Below are 24,018 nucleotides of genomic sequence, written 5' to 3'. Positions count from 1 at the left end.
CAGTTCCAATTGTAAAATGACAGTTTCTTATCTAGCTAGAAGTTCCCACCGTGAGCAAGGAGGAAAGTATACTTATGGGGGCAAGAGCCCTGAATCCCCACTTTTCAAGATGACTTAGAATTGGAACAGGTAAGAAAGAACAACCATAAGACAGTATCTATGGTGTTGCCAGCTGACCCCCTGTAAGAACTTGTAGTTACCCAGTTTTCTGAACAGCTGAAACATTAAGATTGTATGATTTTTCATACCATAATTCCCCAATATAAACAAATATCCTTAACTTTTATATTAGCTTAAGTTTGTAGCTAAGTATGTCACTGAAATGCCACCTGTTAGAGGTTACTTCTCAACTTGGTTTATGAAAGGTATCTATGAAGTTATCAAATTAGATATCTAAAAATTAGATCAGGTATAGTTAAACCTGATCATCTGACTACTGATTTCAAGCTAGGACTTAAATCATAGCCCCTCTTTTCTCAGAGGCTGGACTTCCAAGTCTTATAACTGATTCTCTCCAAGAAGGCTAGGAGAATTACTCAAATTAGTCCACTTCTGGTGCCTTTTTTTTACCGGTTTAAATTTTTTTTTTTTTTAATATTTATTCTTCAGAGAGAGAGACAGAGCATGAGCTGGGGAGGGGCAGAGAGAGGGAGGAACACAGAATCTGAGGCAGGCTCCAGGCTCAGAGCTGTCAGCGCAGCTGTCAGGGTTCGAACTCACGAGCCGCAAGATCATGACCTGAGCTGAAGTCGGACGCTTAACCGACTGAGCCACCCAGACGCCCCTTTTAAATGGTTTTAAAGCAAAGATATAAACATGGCTGTATCACGGTGACTAAGTGCCCATCAGCCACAAATCAGGGTGGAGTGCCTCCTCTGAAGATCCCTACAGACACCAAAATGGTGCCAAGGCAATGAGCACACATGAAATTAAACTCAGTAAAATCCAATCCCTACTTTTTTCAGCTGGGAGATTGGACAGGTATGATTAACACTGGGCAGTACTAAGCTGAATGTTAGCAGTGCCCCTGCTTTTATACCCTGTTCAACTGGCAGGTGATAAAATTTGATAAGGAATCAGTGACAAGACACAGGAGCAGAGAAGGAGCAGCACCAAATATGTATATCCTAAAATCAGTCTGTCTACTCAAAGAAAAAGAACATGGATCTGAATAGTGGAACAGTCCAAAGCATTTCTACTTTGTGTTTGAAGCAGAAGATGGTGTCACCAAGAGCAGGTACCACACCTCAAGAACTAGTAAACAACAAGGACCTCTGATGAAGGTAAGAAAAATCTGAATAGGCCTCAAAGTCTTTCCATTAATAAGCATGACCACCTTATCTTGTTTTCCTAAACCAACAGTTCTCAAACTTGAATCAGAGTCAGAATTCCCTGAAAGACTTGTTATATGTGGACAACAAGGCCCTATCCCTAGAATCTGATTCAATACCACTGAAATGGGGCTTGAGATTTTATATTTCTAAGAGGTTACCAGTTGGTGCTAAACACTAGTTCAGAGACCACTGTTTGAGAACCACTGTCTAAAAACACTTTCAATCCATGACTTTGAGGGGGAGATCCCACTGTGTAACCTCCAAAAGCCCTTCAACATAATTCAAACACTTTATACATGCACATTTAAGTGTTACCGAAACATAGCTTTTGGTCTTGGGAATCTGGCCTAGCGAAACGGACCTGAGTGAGCTTATAAATTAAGGGCTCAAAATTCCCAGAATAACAGGTGCATATGATACATCCACTTATAACCATTCCAGTTAATCATCACTGAGGCTTAGGGGTAGGCCTGAAAGTACCTAATGTGATTCTTAACTTGACTTCCTAATACATTCATGGAAACACAATGGACACCAACAGAACCCTAGGGAGTAATTATGCATCTGACTTGCTTGACAACATCAAGACCATATATCAAGTTCTCCAAGGAAGACTAAAGACTTGCTATTCAAAGTATGGTCAATGGACCTGCAGTAAGGGCACCACCTGGGAGGTTAAAAAGCCAAAATTTCAAGCCCACTCCTAACCTAACAGAATTCACACTTTATAAGGGTTCATAGGTAATCCCCAGACAAACCAACATTTAGGAAGCAAGATGGACAATATAGCACAGGAGACTCTGATATGTTACTTTTAAAAGCACCAGGACAAATATCTGGACTTCTCCACCTTCATGGAAAAAACTCTAGAATTCTGAACAGACTAACATCATCTCATAAAACAAATGAATGTTAAACTAAGAAGGGTCAAAGTTTAAGAAGCCCTCTCATCTAGCCAATATGTTTTTTAGTCTTGTAGTTAACATTCCACATTTACAAGTTCTCACAAACACATCACCTATAAAAATCACTGAGGACAGTTTCCTTCTATTGCTTCTAAACTTTCTAGCCCATGCAGAAACATTACTATATGCTTTATTCCAATAGTTTGATCTCAGTATGTAGATAAGGAGTAGGATGGCTGAAGTATTATTCCAGTTGTGCAAAAACAGACCGCTTACTATAGTTCTCAGAACACAGGATTGTTTCAAGCTTTCTTCAAAGGAGAAAGGCTTAGTTTGCCTCAAGGACTAGATTAAGTAGACTGTGAGAAATACATATGCATGAAACCACTACCCTAACACTGCCTAAACATGATCCTAAAACTTCCATGAACTAAATCTTCTCGAATGGAATGGACAGTAAGCCAATTTCCAATCAATTTTGGTAGAGAAGACCATTATATCTAAGATTCACTGTCATTAACCTAAAAAATGTTCTTAATCATTTCTTTGAGGCAATTTATCTAAGTATGACAAAATTCTAAGACTATATTATCAAAAGTGGGCAATATTGACCTTCTTTATCTTTACTGTAGACACACACAAGTTCTAGCCTAAGAGAGATCAATAATACCTTCCCTAAAAATGACTTAAGCCTAAATATGGATATACATATAAAGATGGTCTATACATGCCACCCTTTGATCATTATGAAAGTGATTCAAAAGCCTCTCTGCCTGGTTTCTACAAGTAGAATACCAATTAAGAACTTTTATTCAAAAAGTGCTAGGAAAGTTGAAATCACATAAGCATATAAAACAAGCAGTTCAAATCAGTTTCTCTTCATTTAATAAGATTTTCTGCATTTGGAATTCAACTATCAACATTTTAGATAATGAATTTAAATTGTGAAACATGGCTTCAGCACTTTCAGGTTTGAGAAAAACTACATTTGGGAAGACCAAATCTGAATGAAAAAATGAAATGCTATCAGATTTTTTTTAATATTAAAAATGAATATTACTCTAACAGCACTTGATACTTTACCAAGTAGTGGCACCAGTACACAAACAAGGCCTGACTTCAAAATATTAATCATTATTCTGGAAAGTCAGGGATAATAACCACATCAGAACCCTTGATTGGGTCCATACTTAGGAAATACAGATATGGGACCAACTAGAACATGACTCTTCCCGTCAACAGTCCCAAGCACATTTTTTTGTACTCCAGCCAATACATTTCAGGGAACGAAAAATGAATTCACAGCTGAGTCCTGTCAACCTCTTCAGAAACATTTAGGAGCCAGTAAGATACTGAGCAGTAGCTTCAACAAGTACAGAACCTTGAGTGATTTGCATGCAAAATTGGAATCCTTACTCTACAGTATATAAATCAGTAATATACCAGTTATGGTTGTTATAGAACATTTGAGCCAACATACACTGATCCACAAATTCATATGCCATCTAAGCCAATATCCCCTTCACGTGAAAACTACTCAGAAGCAAATTCTAGTTTAAACTGCGTATTCACACTTCCAGAAAAAAATTCAAAGAAATGCTTTACTAAATTTAGTAATATTTAGTCCATATAGTGAGTCAGAATGAGACTCCCACTTTTGATAATACTAATGGAATATCTACACAATGTTACCAACCTCCCCCACCTATAAAGAAACACTATTTCATTAGTAACAAAGCTTACTTTTGTATAGCGATGGGGGGATTTGGAGGCTGGTTGCTTCTTCAGGTCAAGAAAGGCATCTCCGTTTTCTGTTTCTCCCACACTTCTCCTATCCATGGCTCCTTGGTCTACAATTCTTTGCACCTGGAAGATAAATCAGCAAAACTGTTACAGAGAACACTATGTTTTCAGAAGACTGTTTAAAACACTGAAACTCTTTTATCTCTTAAAATGACTACCTTTTAAAAACAAAGTCTCATTCAACAACTATTCCATAAACCAGAACCCACTTGGAAATAGAACGACTGGTACTTAGCTCTTCTAGTTAAGTGTTCTAAGCATCAAAGGGGTAAGGAAAGCATAAGTAGAAGGTGCCCAAGTCAGGGTACAGCCTTCAAGCAGCTTTAAAACAAAAAGAAACCAAAATTAGTCACTGCCACCCATGAGGACCTTTCAGACAGCAGTGGGGAAGTTTTCCGAGTGGGGGCAGGTAGGAGACTAGTTGGGGCTGGGGATCCGGGAAGTCGGACTGTGGTAAAGTGCCTGTCACTTGCCAATGGACGGCGCCAGCTGCCCCTTGTTATCCAGAGGCCAGGGGCTGGGGCCCGAGCGCCCCCCACCCGGCCGGCGGCACCTGTGGCCATGTCAGGGGCGCCCGTAGCAAGGAAGGGGCGAGATCCGGCTTCAGCTCCGAAACTCGGCTTTCCCGGGCCGCGACCCCAACCACCGGCCCCTCGCGCAGGCCGCGGCCCAGCGGCCTCCTTCGGAGGAAGGGCGGGGACTGTACTCACGGAGGGGAGGCGGGCCGAAGGGAGCGGGGAGACCGAATCCCCCAGCCCGGCCGCTCCAAGCTGGAGCCGGCGCAGGCCCGCCGCCGTCCGCCCCGGCCCGGCGGCTCGGGCCCCGCCAGCCCGCTGTCCGCCGGCCTCCCCGCTGGCCTAGCGTCCCTGCCCGCCCCCCGCGCGCGCCCCGGCGCTCGCGCTCACGCACGCGACCCCGGGAGCAGCGCGCCCGCGCCCCTGCCCTTCCTGCGGCCCTTGGCGCGCGGCGCCTCGGCTCCCGCCGCCACCAGGCCCTTACTCTGTGCCTCCGCCGCTCGGCGGCCCTTCGCCTCGGCCGCCGCTCCCCTCCCTACTGCCCGCGCCGGTCAGAGGGCTGCTCCGCGCGGCCTTCGCTCTCGCCCCCCCCCCCGCCAGCTCGGACTGTCTCTCTTCAGCCGCCGTAACCACGGCCCAGCCCTCCGCCCCTCCTCCCGGGCCCCCTCCCCCTTAATAACTCCCTCCACGCACCCGGGCCCCAGCACCGCCTTCGCCGCCGCGCGCCCGGATGTGAGGTGGCCGCGGCAGTGCCGGGCGGAAAAGAGAAACATCTCGGCGCGCTCCTGGGGCGCCGGCCTTTGCGTGCGTCCGGCGGCGGGGAAGCGGAGGCGCGGAGGAGATGGCGGCGGCGGGGAGGGGGAAGCGGCGGGGAGGGGGAAGCGGCGGGGGCGGCAGAAGCCCTTACCGGTTCGCACAGGCGGTAGTCCTGGCAGCCCTGAGGAGGACTCTGCGTTCCCACGCGCGCTTCGGGGCGGAGCAGAACTGGCGGGCGGTGCTGGGAGGCCGAGGCCAGAGGCTGGCAGTTCTCCCTGGAAGGCGGTGGCACCAGCGAAGTGGGCCGGGGTCTGCGGCCTGGTGCAACTTGGGAGCGCGTCGACTTCGACGTTCGCACAGTTCGCAACGGCGGAGAAGCCTGGGGCTTCTGCAGTGGCAGTCTGAGGAGAACCTGGGGGCTTTTGAGCTTCCCAGTTGTGGGCCCGAATCTCAAGTTTTTCATTAGTGGGTGTAATGTTGGGCAAAGCCCGAACAACTTTTGAGTTTTCGCTCTCCTTTCTAAAACGGCCCCTCTCTATATAAATTTATGAGATTGTGCGTTGTTGCATTAACAAACTTGCCGCGACTGCTTTCGATTGAGCGAAGGGCGACTGACAGATTCATTGAAAGGGTTTTTTCCCCCATCATAACTCGAACCTTTCCATAGCTTGCACAGGAAGGGGAAGGGCGAGTGTCAAGCGCTTAGCACAGTGGCGAGACTGCAAATGGGAACACAGATGCAAACGTAATTTCCCTACTCTGAGACATAAGAGTAACTGCCGTGCTTGGGAGGAGCGATCAGTAAAGGTATGACGGTGATCACCTGTGAGCCTGATCTGCGGTAATATCACGAGTCCCAGTCTCTGTCCCTTGCGACCTCCTGGGGTTGATGTGAAATGATGTGTGGCGTAGATTGGGATTGGGCATTGAGTGATCACTAAATTCCCTTCCTAGGAGTCTTGCCAACCGAGAGAATTATGAAAACGTTTTTCATCTGGAACACGGAATAAAGTGTATACTATCTTTGCAGGCAAGAGGCAGAGGGAAACGTTTGCAAATTAGGCCTGAGTTCACATCCTAGCTCTACCACACACTACAGGCTGGGGAGAATTAGGCCATTTATTTATCCTTAGCCTTGGTTTTGTAGTCTGTAAAATTGGAAAGATAATCCACTCACAGGGGCTGTTGTCAAGATTAAAAAGGTTAAGGTGGTTAAAAAGCCTTATACTGGTTTTGTGTGTGTATGTGTGTTTTAAGCCTATTGAGAGACACATTGTAAGTAATGAAACATTGTTCGTCTTAATATTTTAGAAATCAAGCTGCTTTTGGAATCCAGGTTCTTCAGAAGACTGAGGAAATGGTCTAATCCCATTGCTATCAGGAGTAGTGAAGAAGGCCTATTCTTTCAAGCTCTTAAATCCTGGCTCTGCCACTTAGTGTGAAACCTAAGCCAGTCATTTCATCTTCCTGGACCTGTTTACTCCTCTGTCAAAAAGGGACAGCAGTACCTATTTTTCAGGCTTATAATGGGAATTAGAGATAACATTTAAAAAATTGCTCTAGTCAAGTATGGCTGTATAATCAACCATCCCCAAACTCCAGTGGCTTAGCCCAATACTTATTTTGTACCCAAACCTTCAATTTAGGCCAGTTCTACTGGGGACAGCTAGAACTAAATGGTCTCTGCTCCATTTAATAGGTGGAAAGCTTGGGGCTAGGATCATTTAGTGGCTCGCTTACTCACATATTTGGTGTTTGATGGTGGCTGTCAGCTGGGACTACTGGAGCAGTTGGAAGTTTACACATGGCTTCTCTCTGTGACCTGAGCTTTTCTTACAACATAGTGCCAGGATTCCGAGGGCAGCCGGTTGCTGAATTGTCTTTTCTAATCTAGCCTTAGAGCCACTCGCTGTTCTGCCACAACAAACTATCTGCTCCTTAGATAGAAGTCACCAAGGGGAGGGGACTTAGACTACTTTTATATGGGAGAAGTGTCAAAGAATTAGTGGGCATATTTTCAAATTACCACAAATACACACAAAATCTGCTCAAGGCAATGTAGCTACCATGATAGAGGCTGGTGCTAATTTTCTGGGCCCTCTGGTCTAGTTGGGATGCAGTCTTCCACCAGGCTTTTCTTCAGAACCTTGTAGAACCTTGGTCTTAACTCCCTTATCTTTCAGAGACTCAATTTGTCCTTGTGAAAAGAGAAGCAAATTAGTACCTGGGAATAAAGGTAATAAATAAAGGAGGGCATCTATAAATGTCTTTCACCTGTGTCGTGCGAAAGCTAGATGCTTGCAAGTCCTTGTTTCATTGTAGCTTTCGAGTATCATTCTCCATGGTAAGAATGATAGTTTGTAATTCTACAATGCCCCTCTTTGCAGTTAATAATGAATTTTCAAATATCAGTATGAGAAGCCTCTTTGAGAGAATAAGAGAAATTACTCTTGTTCTTTAATACATATTTGTAAGGTCTTAGTTTAGGTTCAATTGTTGGCTCAAAGTTTGGCATAAGGGGACTCAAAAGTTCAGTCTGTTGGGGAAATTAGCAGTCCAAGGGCAGTAGAGAAGCACATGAAAATACTAAAAACCTGGTAATTTTGAGAGCAGCCTCATCTCAGTTGGGATTACACCTCAACTACCCAGCACCTCTCTAAGTGGGCTTTTTCTTGTTCATTTTTTCCTGCTCCAAGGGTAATCCCTGGTTCCAAGAAAATAAAGTTTCAAGTTTCACAGGTATGTGGCATCATGTACTCAGGTTAAAGACCATAAAGAAATTAAGGGACTTTTAGAAGACCACATAACAGGGGCACCTGCATGGCTCAGTTGGTTGAGCATCCAACATAGGCTCAGGTCATGACCTCACAGTTCTGAGTTCGAGCTCCATGACTGACTCTGTGTTGACAACTCAAAGCCTGGAGTCTGCTTCAGATTCTGTTCCTCCCTCTCTCTCTCCACCACTCACATTCTGTCTCTCTCTCAAAAATAAACATTAAAAAAAAGAAAAAAGACCACAAAACAAATTCTTTGCAGAGCCTCTACCCTTTCTGGAACTTTATATCTTTGATTTTATTTATGGGAAGTACTTAAAACAGAAACGGATGAATCATGCAAGTGCTACCGCACTATTATTCTATACAGTTATGTTCTAATCTTTCCTGGCAGGAGTAATTATATGCATCATAATAACTCAAATGAAAATAACCCTTCCTAAGTTAGAGTTGTTGGTAGTAAAGGCACATGACAGGAATAAAGTATCCACAAATCATCTAGAAAGTATAAAGTACTCATAGGACTAATTTTAGTAAATGTTAGTGTTAATTAGGACTTTGAAACTCACTCAGTTAGTCATCCCTAAAAGATTGGTTTCACGTGTCCAGCTAAAGTGGCACCTCTTTTAAACAGCTTGTTTTTGGCAACAAAAATTAGCACACGTAAAAAGCAGAGCAGAAATGCAAATTACCTGCGTGATTCTAATCCAGGGATATTCAACAAGTTATTTTACCTCATGTTTGTAATATATAATCTTCCAAGCATTTAAGTACAAAATGCTAGCCTTTGCTCTCTCCACCAGAAATCTCACGTGCTTTCAAATGTTTTATAAAGCCTAGGAGAAAAGCATACAAAGATGCCCCACCTACTTTCTCTCACCCCTATTTTTAAAAGATCGGAATAGACTCATTTAAAAAAATTTAACGACTGTTTACTAACAATTAGTGATTGCTAATTACAATTTTAAAGGAAGAGTTAAGAGAAGATACCAGCTGGGGATAAATTAAATTCGGGGGCTGCGGAAAGACACCTCCCTCCCTCACCCTTCCAGATTGACTACGTCCCTGGTCCACGCGTGCGCGCCCTAGTCCTTAGGAGCTGGCTCGCACTCCCTGGGAACGCACCGTGGAGAACCAAGAGCCAGAGAGGCTCACGCGGTAGCCTGAAGGTGGGGGGGTGGGGAGAGGAGAACCTTCGTCATCGTGGGCCACCAGACGGGAACCTCATACCTAGTGCTTGCCTCACGAGGCGTAGCTCCGAGATCCGCTTCGAAACAGCTCCTACCCTTGTCTAAAAGTAGCTGTAGGAAGCTGAGCTGTGAAAGAAGCGAATGGGCCAGGAGGCCGAAAACTATCCTTGGGGTTGCCCAAACGATGCATTCCTCCCCACACCTTGGGACCAGCTCGGCATTGCAGGTGCCCCTCGACTGCCAGAGGGAGGCGTGTCTTCTACCGGACGGAGGCTGCGCGAACTACAGGGCCCCAGATGGGGCGTCTCACACGCTTGCCGCGTCACCGTGGAGACGGAGGCGGGGCCGGCGCAAGACTCCAGAGCAGAGGCGCGGGAAGCGCCAAGGCAGGCAGTGGCCGCGGGGAGCTAGGGCCGCGCCAGCTACGTCTGCCCACTCCCGCCGGGGCTTCTGGAGGTGCGAGGCCTGAGGGCTCGGCTTGTCCAGGTATGAGGCTGGATCGAATCGTCCCCAGCTTGTGAGTGGCTCGGCCTCCTCGGTTGGGCGGCGAGAGCATGTCCCTCTGAGTTGGGCCCAGTAACCTACTCTCCTCTCTGAGCCTCCGCTTCCTTCCCTAGAAGTAAGTGCAATTGGTGCTGCCTACCCACTGACTGTGATTCGGGTGTGGAAGAGGTGTGAAGAGAACGCGTAGGACTCGCGGAATCCGCCTTTCTCGCCCAGCGCGGAGCTCGCGTCCTTCTCGTCCGGGGCTGCTTCCGGTCAGCGACTTGTTGCTCAGGCCCCGGGGCGCCGCATCCTCTCGCGATTCTGGTGCGCTGAAGGCGGGTTTGGGTGCGTGCGTCCGGGTAAGGCTCTTTAGCTTGCGCGGTTCCCTGCTGCGTGGCCGGGCCAGGGACTTCTATGCACAGACCTCGGGTCCCCGTCTGATCCCCGAAGGGCCCAACAGAGCAAAAACAGTGAAGCCTCTCCAGCAGTGGGAGACCAATGCTTCGTTTTTATTTCATAAGAGGCTAGTCAGGTTTCCTGTCAACCTCTGTGTAAATGCAGTCAATGTTGAACGGATGGTGTTAGGGACCTGAGTACCAGCCCTACAGCTTAGCTAGTTACCTCAATTAGATACTTCGTTGGTAAAATGAAATGGCTACCGCCCGTTCAGGTGGTTGTTAAAAAGCAGGTAATTAATGAAAAATGCTTAGCACTATCTATACTTGGCACAGAGTACCCGCTTCATTAGTGGTGTTTTGTTTTGTTTTGTTTTTGGTCTATTCGTTTTAGATTTAGTGGTACCCGCCTAACTAAGTGCGTTGAAGGTATGAGACTTCTAATGTCAGAGAAGCCTTCCTGGAAGAAGTAGGTGAAACTTATTCTGGGGCTTAAGATATAAATATAGGCCTTTCGTCGCTTTTCTTTCGTAGGATCACTCATTTCTCATTGTTAGCAGCCACAAAATACTGTAGAAACTTCTTTAAGAAGTTAACTTCGTCGGAAGGACATGCTCTCGCCGCTCAACCGAGGAGGCCGAGCCCTCAGGCCTCGCGCCTCGAGAAGACCCGCCGGCAGTGGGCAAAAATACGTGATTTTTAAAAACTAATATTAAAAGTTTGTAATAGAAAATAGCCCTATTCCCCAGTTATAATTTCCATTCTTCTAGCTCTTTCTCTGGCTCTTCTAGAAGTTGGAAGTAAATATCCTTATGGGTGATATTTCCTGATTTTTTAGTTTTACGCATAAAGTATTGACTGCTTCTTGTGGAAGATAAGTGCTTAGCTCAGTTTTCCTTCCATCTTATCGCCATTGTGGTTATGTGTTAATTTAATGTTAAATTAATGGTCGGGGCTCCGGGGTGGCTCAGTTGGTTAAGCATCTGACTCTTGGTTTTGGACTCAGGTCTGATCTCATGGTTGGTGAGTTTGAGCCCCGCATCAGGCTCTGTACTGATGGTGAGGAGCCTGCTTGGGATTCTCTTTATCTCCCTCTCTCTCTGCCCCTCCCCCGCTCAGGTGTGTACGCACACGCTCTCTTTCTCTCTCTCTCAATAAATAAATAAACTTAGCAAAAATTTTTTTTTAAATTAATGATCAATGTTCTATAACATTTCATAGCTAAATCACGTAGAGTACTGCAACTCTTTCTTGTCCATCCCATTATTTTTTCTGAGAATTAATTATCTTCTTTTCTCATTTGCCTGGTATTCCATACACAGATCACTAATTTTTTTTTTTTCTGAGTGATTCAGCATTTCTTTTATGCCTATCAGTAATTTTCTGCAAAATTACTCTAAAAATGATCAATTTCCTCTCTTTCTTGGAGATCCTCCTCTTCTCTAATCTGAACTGGTTGCTCTGCGCCTGCTGTACTCAGTTCTAATCTGGAGACTTCTTTTCACATCTATCCTGGGATTTTCTTCTTTTTGATATTGTATTGAATTCATTCTTGCCTGTATTCCTGTTTTTTTCCCCTTAATTTGCTTCCTTGGTTTTTGGGATACCTTTTCCTGTAATAACTGCTACTTCTACTTCCTCCTTCTCTTTTTCTTCCTTAAACAGCTTTATTGTGATGTAAGTCACATATGATACAATTCACTAATTGAAAGTGTTCAGTATTTTTTAAATCTATTGTTATGCAACCATCTCACCATACTCAATTTTAGAACATTTTCACCATCCGAAAAAGAAACCCTTGGGCGCCTGGGTGGCGCAGTCGGTTGAGCGTCTGACTTCAGCCAGGTCACGATCTCGCGGTCCGTGAGTTCGAGCCCCGCGTCGGGCTCTGGGCTGATGGCTCAGAGCCTGGAGCCTGTTTCCGATTCTGTGTCTCCCTCGCTCTCTGCCCCTCCCCCGTTCATGCTCTGTCTCTCTCTGTCCCAAAAATAAATAAACGTTGAAAAAAAAAATTAAAAAAAAACAAAAACAAAAAAAAAAACAAAAAAGAAACCCTTATTTGTTAGTAGTAATTCCCTTTTCCCTTCAATCCTCCCAGCCCTAGACAGCCAGGAATTTACTTTATGACTCATAGATTTATCTGTTCTAAACATTTCATATAAGTGGAATTGTATGATGTTATAGGTCTTTGTAATTGGCTTCTTTCACTTAGCATGTTTTAGCATGCAACCATATTTTAACATGTAACAGTACTGTGTTTCTTTTTATGGTTGCATAATATTTCATGGTATGGTTATACCATATTTTGTTTGCCCATCCATGAGTTGATGGACATTTGGGTTTTCACTTTTTTGGCTATTATTTTTTTGGCTATTAATGTCGCCGTGAACATTCATGTACAAGTTTTTGTATAGACGTTTGTTTTGAGTTCTTTTGGCTATGTACATAGGAATGGAACTGCTGGATCAAATGGTAACTCTATTTACCTTTTAGAGGAACTGCCAGTTTTCCAAAGTGGCTTGCACCTTTTTATATTATCACCATCAGTGTATGAGGGTTTCACTTCCTCTACATCCTCACCAACACTTATTATCTTTTTGTCTTTTTGTTTTGAAGTTTAATCTCTACACCCAACATGGGACTTGAATTCAAGACCCTGAGATCACATTGCTCCCTCCAACTAAGCCAGCCAGGTGCCCTGATCTTTGTCTTTTTGATTACAACCATCCTAATGGTTATCTTATTTGATTTGCATTTTCCTGATGGCTGATAATGTTGAACATCTGTAATGTACTTATTGGCCATTTATGTATTTTCTTTGGAGAAATGTCTATTCATATCCCTTGTCCATTTTTAAATTGGGTTTTTTTATGGAGTTGTAGGAATTTTTAAAAATATAAACTAGATGTGTCTCTTAGCAGATTTGCAAATATTTTCTCCCATTCAGTGAGTGGTCTTTTCACTTCCTTGATGGTGTCCTTTGAAACACAACTGTTTTTAATTTTGACAATGTCTAGTTTTCCTGTAACTTCTCGAGAACCGGGTAGCCTAAGCTTTTTCTCCCTGCACCTGGGAAAAAGTGTTTTATCTACTCTGACATTTAGCCTCTGTGCAGGACCTCTCATCTGAGGATTTATTTCAATTTTGAGAGACTTTCTTCTTATTTCTTTGATCATTTCTTCCTCTTTCACTCTCATCTCTCTCTGGAATACCTGCTAGTTGCATATCTGATCCCCTGGATTGAGCCTCTGATTTTCTAACTTTTTTTTCCTTTTGTCATTCCCCCCTCCCTTTCTCTTTCTGGGACATTTCTTCAATGTTATCAGCCACCTTCTAATGTTTTAGCTCTCCTGTTTCTTGTTCTTCTTTTGTTTTCTTTTAAATAACCCTTATTTTGTTCAATGGATTATATTATTCTATAGTATGTACTCTTTATGTTTTTGAGGATATTAACTATAAGAGTTGTCTTTTTGTTGTTGTTGGTTTTTTCTTGTGTTCCCCATATTGTCTTTGTTTCATCCAGAATTTTAAGAAACATTTTGTTATGAAATGTTTCAAGCACTTATAATATGTACCCATCACAGAGAAACCCCCCCCCCCCCCATATACCCTTATCCACGTTTACTACTTTCCCTCCCATTTTAAAAAGTCTTTTCCTTCATGATGGTTGCAAGAAGGGGTTTTTTCAACCCTACCTCTTCCACATTTCTCAGTGAGCATTCTGTGTATGGATGAGCGCTCCCTTCTCCCACATGTATCTGTCTCTTCATTTGTTTATTTTCAGCCCTGACTCATGAATAGCCATTTTATTCTATGGGTTTTATTACTGTCCTTAACAATTTTAGTGCTCAAATTTATCCTATCTTATCTGTAATTTTTTTGGTATATTCTGTAAAAGATGAGGTGCTGTTTTAAAAAACAACCAACACTGCTATCACAGTAAAAACCTTAATGGTAATTCCTTAATAACTTATTAAAATATTTTTTAGTGTAGAAAAAGTTTAGGGGTGCCTGGTTGGCTCAGTCAGTTAAGCTTCTAACTTTGGTTCAGGCTATGATCTTATGGTTAGTGAGTTCGGGCCCTGCATCAGGCTCTCAGCTGTCAGCACAGAGCCTGCTTCAAATCCTCTGTTCCCCTCTGTCTCTGCCCCTCCCCTGCTCACGTGTTCTCTCTCTCTCTCAAAAAAAAAAAAAAAAAAAAAGTTTAAGTGTCCCTGTTTGTTCCATGTTTTTTTAAGTTTATTTTTCTTTTTTCTTTTTTAAAGTAGGCTTCTTGCCCAGTGTGGAGCCCAAAGTGGGGCTTGAACTCATAACCCTGAGTTCAAGACCTGAGCCGAATTAAGAGTTGGATGCTTAACCAGTGGACCCACTCAGGTGCCCCCAAAGTTTATTTATTTATTTTTAATAATCTCTACACCCAGCGTTGGGCTTGGGCTCACAACCCCAGGATCAAGGGTCACACACTCTTCCAACTGAGCCAGCCAGGCATCCCTGTTTCATGTTTTTTGTCTGACAGTTGGTTTGTAGTTAGATTGTTAAAATCAAGGTCGAAAATCAAGATCCGAAGTTAAAGTCCATATGTTGCATTTGGTTGCTATGCATCTTAAGTGTCTTTTTTTTTTTTTTTTTTTTTAAATTTTTAAAGTAATCTCTACACCCAACGTGGGGTTTGAACTCACAATCCAAGATTGAGTCACATGTTCCCCTGACTGAGCCAGCGAGGCATCCCTTTAGTGTCTTTTAATGTATAAGTTTCCCTCTCTTTCCTTTGCTGTTCACTTATTGAAGGAACTGGTTGTTAGTCTTGTGGTTTCCTACATCATTGATTTTGCAGAGTGCAGAATCATTTTTATTTGTTCCCTCCATTTTTTATAAGTTGGTACTTCATTGTAGATGAGGCTTGTTGATATTTAGATTCAAGTTCTTGGCAGGAATACGTCATAGGTTGTGGCACTTCCTCAGATTCCTGTTTTTGGAATTGGAGGTCCCATCTTTTTTTTTTTTTTTTTAAATTTTTTTTTTTTTCAACGTTTATTTATTTTTGGGACAGAGAGAGACAGAGCATGAACGGGGGAGGGGCAGAGAGAGAGGGAGACACAGAATCGGAAACAGGCTCCAGGCCCTGAGCCATCAGCCCAGAGCCCGACGCGGGGCTCGAACTCACGGACCGTGAGATCGTGACCTGGCTGAAGTCGGACGCTTAACCGACTGCGCCACCCAGGCGCCCCAAGGTCCCATCTTATTGGAGGTCACATCTACATGTCTTGTGATTCTTTTTTTAAAAAAAAATTTTTTTTTTCAACTTTTTTTTAATTTATTTTTGGGACAGAGAGAGACAGAGCATGAACGGGGGAGGGGCAGAGAGAGAGGGAGACACAGAATCGGAAACAGGCTCCAGGCTCTGAGCCATCAGCCCAGAGCCTGACGCGGGGCTCGAACCCACGGACCGCGAGATCGTGATCTGGCTGAAGTCGGACGCTTAACCGACTGCACCACCCAGGTGCCCCATGTCTTGTGATTCTTGATTGTCCATTCGTACTTAAGTGTCAGCAACTGAGAAATGATTTGGAAGCTCCTAGTGTCTGAGCAGGACTTGTAGGTTTGTGAACTTTTCTCTAAGGGCAAGCCTACGTTTTCACTGAGGGAGGTGGGCACGGGTATGAGAATCTTCAGGGCTGTTCGTTCTTAGCATCTTCTGCAAAAATTCTTCCCATCTCCCATCTCTCCTGACTCCTTCCCATCTTCTCATCTCCTCCCTGATTGGGAGGTACCAGTCTAGCTGCCAGAATTCTGGAAGCAGAGTGTGGAGAAGGAGTTGGATACCCTGTCTGGCAGGGGTTGGGAGGAGACCAGGACCCCCAAATGCTCACCGTATAGACTTTCATTCAGTCCCCTCATTTGTGGCCTATAGCTATGATTGTGGGAGCCATTCCTTATTCCTTCTAGTTCTCAGCTCTTCTGGGATTCTATGGGCCTGCTGTCTTTCGTATCCCACACTGTAGATATTCACTTCTCAAAATGTTAGGCCAGTTAATTTTCCTCCTTTTTCTTGCAAAGATTTGTGGAAATCTTTTCTGTGATCTCTTCTATCTCTTGGACCTTAGAGTTTATACCCTTTTATCCTTTACTATCATCTTAGGATGTCAATATATAGGTTTAACTGGGAGTCCACACCTACTAATCTTGTTTTTCTTGGATTATCTTTTGTATTTGGTTATTATGTGTATTCCAACTCAGGAGCAAATTCATATTCATACATACCCTTACTGAGATCTGTCTGGGTCTTTCCAGTATTTATATGTCTCATCTGTCAAGTTCCAGACATTGCTTTAGATATTGGAGGTATAGTGGTAAGAAGGTCAGATATGTTTCTGTTTTCCTGTTTTCATGGGATTTATATTCTAGTAGGGAAAGCAGATAGTCACAAGTAGTTGGAATGTTGGCACAGAGTATATAACAAAAGGGAATCTTTGGCCGCAGATAATATTCCATGGAATCATTATAACAAGACATATACCCAAGGCAATGACCCGTTTATTATAACAGTATTTAGCCAAAAATCCCTATTTGATTATCCTTTAATTTACAGAAATAGTCGCTAATGGTGACCTTTGTTACTTGGAATGTGATACTAGAAAGAGTAGGAGGACAAATGTTTGATGTCAGTAAGGACTATTTTTTGTACAGATTAACTCTCTTCTCTAGCTAATTCCTTTTCTGATTGTCATTGAAATATATGACCTTGATTATAAGGGTGATTTTATTCTTTTAGAATGAATGTCTTTTTACGAATGCCTCACAATTACTCGACATAGGACAAGTCCGCCCTATTAGCTTTCCTCCACCATGTACTTAAATCTTACTCCTTTGTCTTACTACTTGAATTAGTTTCCAAAGGCTGCTGTGACAAAATGGTATACACTGGGTGGCTTCAAAACAACAGAAATGTATTGTCTCATAGTTCTGGAAGCCAGAAATCTGAAATCAAGATGTCAACAGGGCCATCCTCTTTCTGAAGGCTCTGGAAGAGGGTCTGTTCCATGTGCTTTTCTTAGCCCTTGGTGTTCCTTGCCAGCAGCCCTTGGTGTTCCTTGGCTTATGGACACATCACTCCAGTCTCTGCTTTCATCATCACATGCTGTTCTCCCTGTGTGTCTGTATTCACATGGCATTCTCCTTTTGTGTATATCTGTCCCTGTTTCTCATCTTTGTTTATAAGGATGCCAATCATATTGGATTAAGGGCCCACCTTATTCCAGTGTGATCTCATCTGAATTACATCTGCAAAGATTCTATTTCCAAATCAGGTCACATTCATAGGTACTCGGGGTTGGGACTCTAGCATATCTTTGGGGAGGACGCAATCCAACCCACAACATGGCTATTCTTTGCATCAAGAAATAAATAAGGGGTGCCTGGGTGGCTCAGTCGGTTGAGCGGCTGACTTAGACTCAGGTCTTGATCTCATGGTTTGTGAGTTCAAGCCCCATGTCGGGCTCTGTGCTGACAGCTCAGAGCCTGGAGCCTGCTTCACATTCTGCCTCCGTCTTTTTCCCTCTGCCCCTCCTCTGCTCGCTTGCTCTCTCTCTCTCTCCTATAAATAAACATTAAAGAAAAAAAGAAAGAAATAAAAACATGTTATTTAGTTTGTAATGAATATAACTAGTAGAGATTATCACCCACTGAAAATGGGGACTGTATATAGTAATTTACTATTGACCAAAAACTGCCTGGAGATTCTTTTTTTTTTTTTAATTTATTTAAATTTATTTTTTATTTTAACTTGTTTTATTTTTTATTATTAAGTTTACATCCAAATTAGTTAGCATATAGTGCAACAATGATTTCAGGAGTAGATTCCTTAGTGCCCCTCACCCATTTAGCCCATCCGCCATCCCACAACCCCCCCATAACCCTCAGTTTGTTTTCCATATTTATGAGTCTCTTATGTTTTGTCCCCCTCCCTGTTTTTATATTATTTTTGTTTCCCTTCCCTTACGTTCATCTGTTGTGTCTCTTAAAGTCCTCATATGAGTGAAGTCATATGATTTTTGTCTTTCTCTGACTGACTAACTTCACTTAGCATAATACCCTCCAGTTCCATCCATGTAGTTGCCAATGGCAAGATTTCATTCTTTTTGATTGCTGAGTGATACTCCATTGTATATATATACCACATCTTCTTTATCCATTCATCCATCAGTGGACATTTGGGCTCTTTCCATACTTTGGCTATTGTCTGTAGTGCTGCTATAAACATGGGGGTGCATGTGTCCCTTCGAAACAGCACCCCTGTATCCCTTGGATAAATACCTGATAGTGCGATTGCTGGGTCATAAGGTAGTTCTATTTTTAGTTTTTTGAGGAACCTCCATACTGTTTTCCACAGTGCCTGCACCAGCTTGCATTCCCAGCCTGGAGATTCTTAAAAAAATTTTTTTAATGTTTATTTATTTTTGAGAGAGAGAAACAGAGTGTGAATAGGGGAGGGGCAGAGAGAGAGGGAGACACAGAATCTGAAGCAGGCTCCAGGCTCTAAGCTGTCATTACAGAGCCTGACATAGGGCTCAAACTCACGAACCACGAGATCATGACCTGAGCTGAAGTCGGACACTTAACAAACTGAGCCACCTAGACGCCCTTCCGGCTTGGAGATTCTTTTTTTTTTTTTTTTTTTTTTTTTTAATTTTTTTTTTCAACGTTTATTTATTTTTGGGACAGAGAGAGACAGAGCATGAATGGGGGAGGGGCAGTGAGAGGGAGACACAGAATCGGAAACAGGCTCCAGGCTCTGAGCCATCAGCCCAGAGCCCGACGCGGGGCTCGAACTCACGGACCGCAAGATCGTGACCTGGCTGAAGTCGGACGCTTAACCGACTGCGCCACCCAGGCGCCCCCCGGCTTGGAGATTCTTATACGTAACAACCAAAAGAATTAGTCTAGGCAAAAAATAAGAAATCTTGTCTTCTGCTGGTGTTCTTATGAAGGGAAGTTGGAGGTCTTGTAACATCATCTGGACAGGAAGAATGAGCCAGTTATAGCCCTTTTTTTTTTTTTTTTTAATGTTTGTTTATTTAGAGAGAGCAAGCATGAGTTGGGGAGGGGCAGAGAGGGAGGGTGAGAGAATCCCAAGCAGGCTCTGCACTGACAGCATGGAGCTCAACCCTGGGCTTGATCTCAGGAGCCATGAGATTATGACCTGAGCCAAAATCAAGAGTTGGATGCTTAACTAGCTGAGCCATCCAGGGGTGCTGCCAGTTATAGCCTTTTGGTGTCATTTTCTCTCCTCCCAGTTTCCTTTCTTATAACTTTTCAAAAATGCAAGTAAAAAAAATTCAGACTTGCTATGTTCATCTGTTGTTGAGTTAAGGGAGAGCAGGAGATTAGAAGCTGGCATGTACCTGTTCAGAAATGTGGCTGCTCATAGGCTTCAGGTAATTTACTCTCCTTTTCCTTCTTTTTCTTAAAAGGGGAAGATAAAAGACTTTGATTCATGAAGAATCTGCTCACTAAGAAGCATATATCAAGCCGCTGGTCAAATTTCCATACAAAAGGAATTAAGCAGAGAATGCAGAGGAAGGTGGACTCTAGGTGAGTAATAGGACTTGACAAAAAAAAAAAAAAAAAAAAAAAGATAACTGAAATTATGGCCCATATAAAAACCTGTAAACATTTTGTCTATAAAAATAATAAATAATAAATAAGTAGTTTTTTTTTTCCTAAATCATGAATGGTGAGAAAGGAACTTCAGGTAAGGATTTTTTTGTTCTTTTAGGTTTCTCATCTAGAATGTAGAGTATAATGCACATTTCATACTTTAGGTTACAGTTCAAAACCATTTTGAGCGTGTGAAAATATCTGTCATTAAAATTTTTATTTTGAGCAAGAGTGATGATTTTCCCGTGGAAGTTATCCACCCCCCCCCCCCACACACACACACAAGTGCTTTATTGAATTCAATTGTAGACTGACATGTATATAAAATGCTGTGGAAGGAGTGAGAGCCTCAGGCTATTGGCAGCTGCTAATAGCTTCTGTAATGTTTTATGATCTCTGAAATTGCTTCGAAAATTGTCAGTGAGCCAGTGGCGAAAGTAATAATGTATTGTAATGGTCAGAAGGAGACCCAAGCCCAGGACCCAGATGTTCAGGCACTTGGTGGTGGAGGTGTAAACCTGGGCCCCAGCATCACCCGCCATCTTTCGGTACTTAGGCTTCATGAAGTAGGTGAATGCCATAAAGGCCAGGCAGCACAAGTTCATGAAGATTGTGTTGAACAGGGACCAGACAATGTGGACGGGCACCTATGTCTTGATGTGAATCACAGTAGTTGCCACAGGACCTGAGCTCTGGGGCACTCTGAGTACAGCCACCTTATGCTTCATCTTGAACATCTCATATGTTGTGGGGACACTGGTGTGAGTGCCCGGGAAGAAGGGCTGGGAATTGCTGTTTGTGGTGCAAGACGGAGCAGCTGTGGTCCGGATGCTGGATGGTGCTCTGGGCCCTCCCTTTCCCCAGGAGTTTTGATTTCTCTTAACATTCCTTTTTTTGGTGTTTGGGGAATCCTGAGGTTAGAAGTTCTAACATCAAGGCTCACTGGCTGTTGTATCTTTCTCCTACTTCTTACTATGGTTGCTTATAGCCTATACTAAGGTTCTTTTGATTCCAAATAGCAGAATCAGCTCTGGCTAACCTTGACGAAAGGAAGGAATTTACGAGAAAGACTGTGGTTTACTAACCAAGCTGAGCCGCCCAGGGTCTCCTCCTTTATAATTCTTTTAATTTATGAGAAGTCAGTGGTAATGCCCTCTCTTTTATTCCTACTTTTAGTGATCTATATCTTCTCTCTCTCTCTTTTTTTCCCCAGCTTGTCAATTTTGTTGAAGGGTTGTTACAGTTATACTCTTTTTTCCTTAAGCTAATTTGAACTGGGTTTTTACTGCTTGTAGCCTATGATGCTAACTAACCTGTAGAAATTTTTTATAGAATCTATTAGGCCTTGGGGGCAAGGTAGAAGCCAGGGTATAATGGGAGGAACCTATTAAGCAGTGGTTTGGACCCTTCCTCTGAGTGGTCCTTATTGGTACTTCAGCCTCCAAAGCCTGTTCAGTCTGTATCTCAGCTCAAAATTCAGTCCTGGGAGAATGAATCTGGTTGGTCCGGTGTGACTCAGGTTTCTTCTTCTGTCCTAATCCACTGGGACTTGGAGTAGGGTCACAAGAGTTCCAGCATAGCTGCTGAGGTCTGCCCTTCCTGATCCCACAGAAAAGGGATCCAGCACCCTGACTGTGTTTACTGTATAATCTGTAGAGTACTCTGCAGGCCTGCCTTATTTCATCCTCTGAAGCAAGTTAACCATGGCTTAAAATGAAGTTCTGTGACCTCTAACTCTAGTTTCGCTAATTACTGTACTGCTTTAGATGTGGGACCTTGAGAAGGGAATATGTTTGCTTAAAAAAAAAAATTAAACTGTTAGATATAACACAGGTGCAGAAAGGTGCATAAAATGTACTGTTAATTATATAATTTTGAAATAAACATGTAATCACCACCCCCCACCCCGGGTAAAGAAATAGCATATTGTCAATACCTCAGAAGTCACTTTTACGTATCCTTTCCTTTTTTTTTTTTTTTTTAAACATAAGTAGTGATTTTTTTTTTTTTTTTACATATCCTTTCCTAATCACACCCACTCCTTCTTTCCTAGAGTAAACTGCTGTCCTACCTTAATAGTAATCATTTTCTCAAATTTGTTTACATTTTTACCAGTTAAGTTGCATTACCAAACAATATAGTTTAGTTTGGCCTCTGCCTTTATATAAATGAAATTGTATGTATTCTTTTGTGTCTTGAATTTTTTCTCTCAAGATATTTTTTTAATGTTGATTTATTTATTTTGAGAGAGAGAGAGTAAACATGAGCAGGGGAGGGGCAGAGAGAGAATCCCAAGCAGGCTCTGCCCTGACAGTGCAGAGCCCAGTGTTGGGCTTGAACTCACAAACCATGAAACCATGACCTGAGCTGAAACTGAGTCACACCCTTAATCGACTGAGCCACCCACCCAGGTACCTCTCTCAAGGTTTCAAGATTCCTTCGTGTTATTGTCTATAGTTGTAGCTTGCTCATTTTTCTTGTTCTATAATACCACATTATAAGAATATTCCACAATTTATCCATTCTGTTGATGGGCATTTGGGCTGTTTCCAGTTTTTGAACGTGATGAACACTCTCATATGCATAGTTTAGCACACAGTGGTTCTCAAGTTTGAGCCTGCATCAGAATGCCATGGTGGGCTTGGTAAACAGGATTGCCGGATTCTACCATCAGTTTCTGATTCAGTAGGTCTGGAGTCATGCTCAATTTGTATTTCAAGTAAGTTCTCGGTTGATGCTGTTGGTCCAGGGGTCACACTCTGATAACCATTATCTTAGGTATATAATTGGGAACAGGTTGCTGGTCAAAAGATAAGAGAATCTTCCATTTTGCGAGGTAATGGCTTTGTAAGTTGGTTGTACTAGTTTGTGCTCTCACTGACCATGTTTGGATTTGTTACCCCACATCTCACCAACACTGTGCTTTGTGGTGGGGGTGTAGTCGTAGCTCACTGTGCTTTATATTTATATTTCCTAATTTCTGCTGCTGTTTAGGACCTATTTTGAGGCATCTGTATCTTCTCCCTCTTTGTGGCTCACTTTTTTCACTCTGGTATCTTTTTTTTTTTTTTTTTTTTTTTTTTTTAAATTTTTTTTTTTTTTTCAACGTTTATTTATTTTTAGGACAGAGAGAGACAGAGCATGAACGGGGGAGGGGCAGAGAGAGAGGGAGACACAGAATCGGAAACAGGCTCCAGGCTCTGAGCCATCAGCCCAGAGCCTGACGCGGGGCTCGAACTCATGGACCGCGAGATCGTGACCTGGCTGAAGTCGGACGCTTAACCGACTGCGCCACCCAGGCGCCCCTTCACTCTGGTATCTTTTGATGAATTACAGTGTTTTAAACTTTAACTTAGTAAAAATGATCAGTCTTTTTTATATATCTTTTCTGTCATGTTTTAAGGGATCTTTTCATTTCCTGAGGTCATGAAGATACTCTGTATTGCCTTCATTGCTTTATTATTTTGCCATTCATACTTCTTTCTCTAGACCATTTGAAAGTGATTTTTGTGTGTCATGTGAGTTTCTTTTTTTTTTTTTTTTTTCCATGTGGATATCCAGTTGTGCCAGCACAGTTTACTGGAAGGACTTCTCTGTATCCTCACCTTTATCATTCATCAAGGGTCCATTTAAGCTAAGGTCTGTTTCTGGGCTTCTACTTTGTGCCTGTGGTTGATTTGTCCCTGCTACAAAATCACTGTGTCCTGATTATATAGCTTGACAGTAAAGCCTGAGATTTAAATTTAAGTAAGGTCTCACCTAGTAATTTTTTTAATTTTTTTTTTTTTTTTTTTTCCTGAGAGAGAGCATGCCTGAGCAAAGGAGGGGCAGAGGAAGAGAGAGAATCCTAAGCTGTCCACACTGGGTGTGGAGCCTGATGTGGGGGTCAGTCTCATTGATTGTGAGACCATGAGACCAGGACCAGAGCCTTTTTTTTTTTTTTTTTTGAGTTTATTTATTTATTTTTGAGAGCGAGCAAGCAGGGGAGGGGTAGAGAGAGAAGGAGAGAGAGAATCCAAAGCAGGCTCCACACTGTCAGCACAGAGCCTGACATGGGGCTCGAATTTACAAACCATGAGATCATGACCTGAGTTGGATGCTTAACCAACAGCTACCAGGCACCCTGAGCCTTTTTTTATTTTTCAGTTTTTTTAAATGTTTGTTCGTTTGTTTATTGTTAAGTTTTAACTTTATTTATTTTTA

General features: G+C 42.8%; 2 protein-coding genes across 31 annotated transcripts in view; one reads left to right on the top strand and one right to left on the bottom strand.

The window, feature by feature from the left end:
* EIF4ENIF1 (eukaryotic translation initiation factor 4E nuclear import factor 1) overlaps positions 1-6,027 on the bottom strand; it is a 46,046-nt gene extending 40,019 nt beyond the window's left edge. For 3 of the 9 annotated variants that reach the window (XM_045457364.1, XM_045457365.1, XM_045457366.1), the window contains exons 1-2: positions 5,465-6,027; positions 3,983-4,105 (exon numbers count right to left, since the gene is read on the bottom strand). In XM_045457364.1, coding sequence (XP_045313320.1) covers positions 3,983-4,105; positions 5,465-5,776 — 435 coding nt within the window. In that variant the 5' untranslated portion in view covers positions 5,777-6,027. The other 6 variants (XM_045457367.1, XM_045457370.1, XM_045457372.1 and 3 more) reach the window with 5 other exon arrangements.
* A 3,345-nt stretch (positions 6,028-9,372) lies between these two features.
* SFI1 (SFI1 centrin binding protein) overlaps positions 9,373-24,018 on the top strand; it is a 105,550-nt gene continuing 90,904 nt past the window's right edge. For 6 of the 22 annotated variants that reach the window (XM_045457351.1, XM_045457349.1, XM_045457343.1 and 3 more), the window contains exons 1-3: positions 9,379-9,763; positions 9,895-10,122; positions 19,629-19,749. In XM_045457351.1, the coding sequence (XP_045313307.1) occupies positions 19,652-19,749 (98 nt within the window). In that variant the 5' untranslated portion in view covers positions 9,379-9,763; positions 9,895-10,122; positions 19,629-19,651. Of the gene's footprint in view, positions 9,764-9,894; positions 10,123-14,423; positions 14,533-19,628; positions 19,750-24,018 lie in introns of those variants that run through there. The other 16 variants (XM_045457363.1, XM_045457362.1, XM_045457350.1 and 13 more) reach the window with 10 other exon arrangements.

Source organism: Leopardus geoffroyi, chromosome D3 (assembly GCF_018350155.1).
Source record: "Leopardus geoffroyi isolate Oge1 chromosome D3, O.geoffroyi_Oge1_pat1.0, whole genome shotgun sequence".
Lineage (NCBI taxonomy): Eukaryota > Metazoa > Chordata > Mammalia > Carnivora > Felidae > Leopardus > Leopardus geoffroyi.
This window is presented reverse-complemented; position numbering and strand designations above follow the sequence as displayed.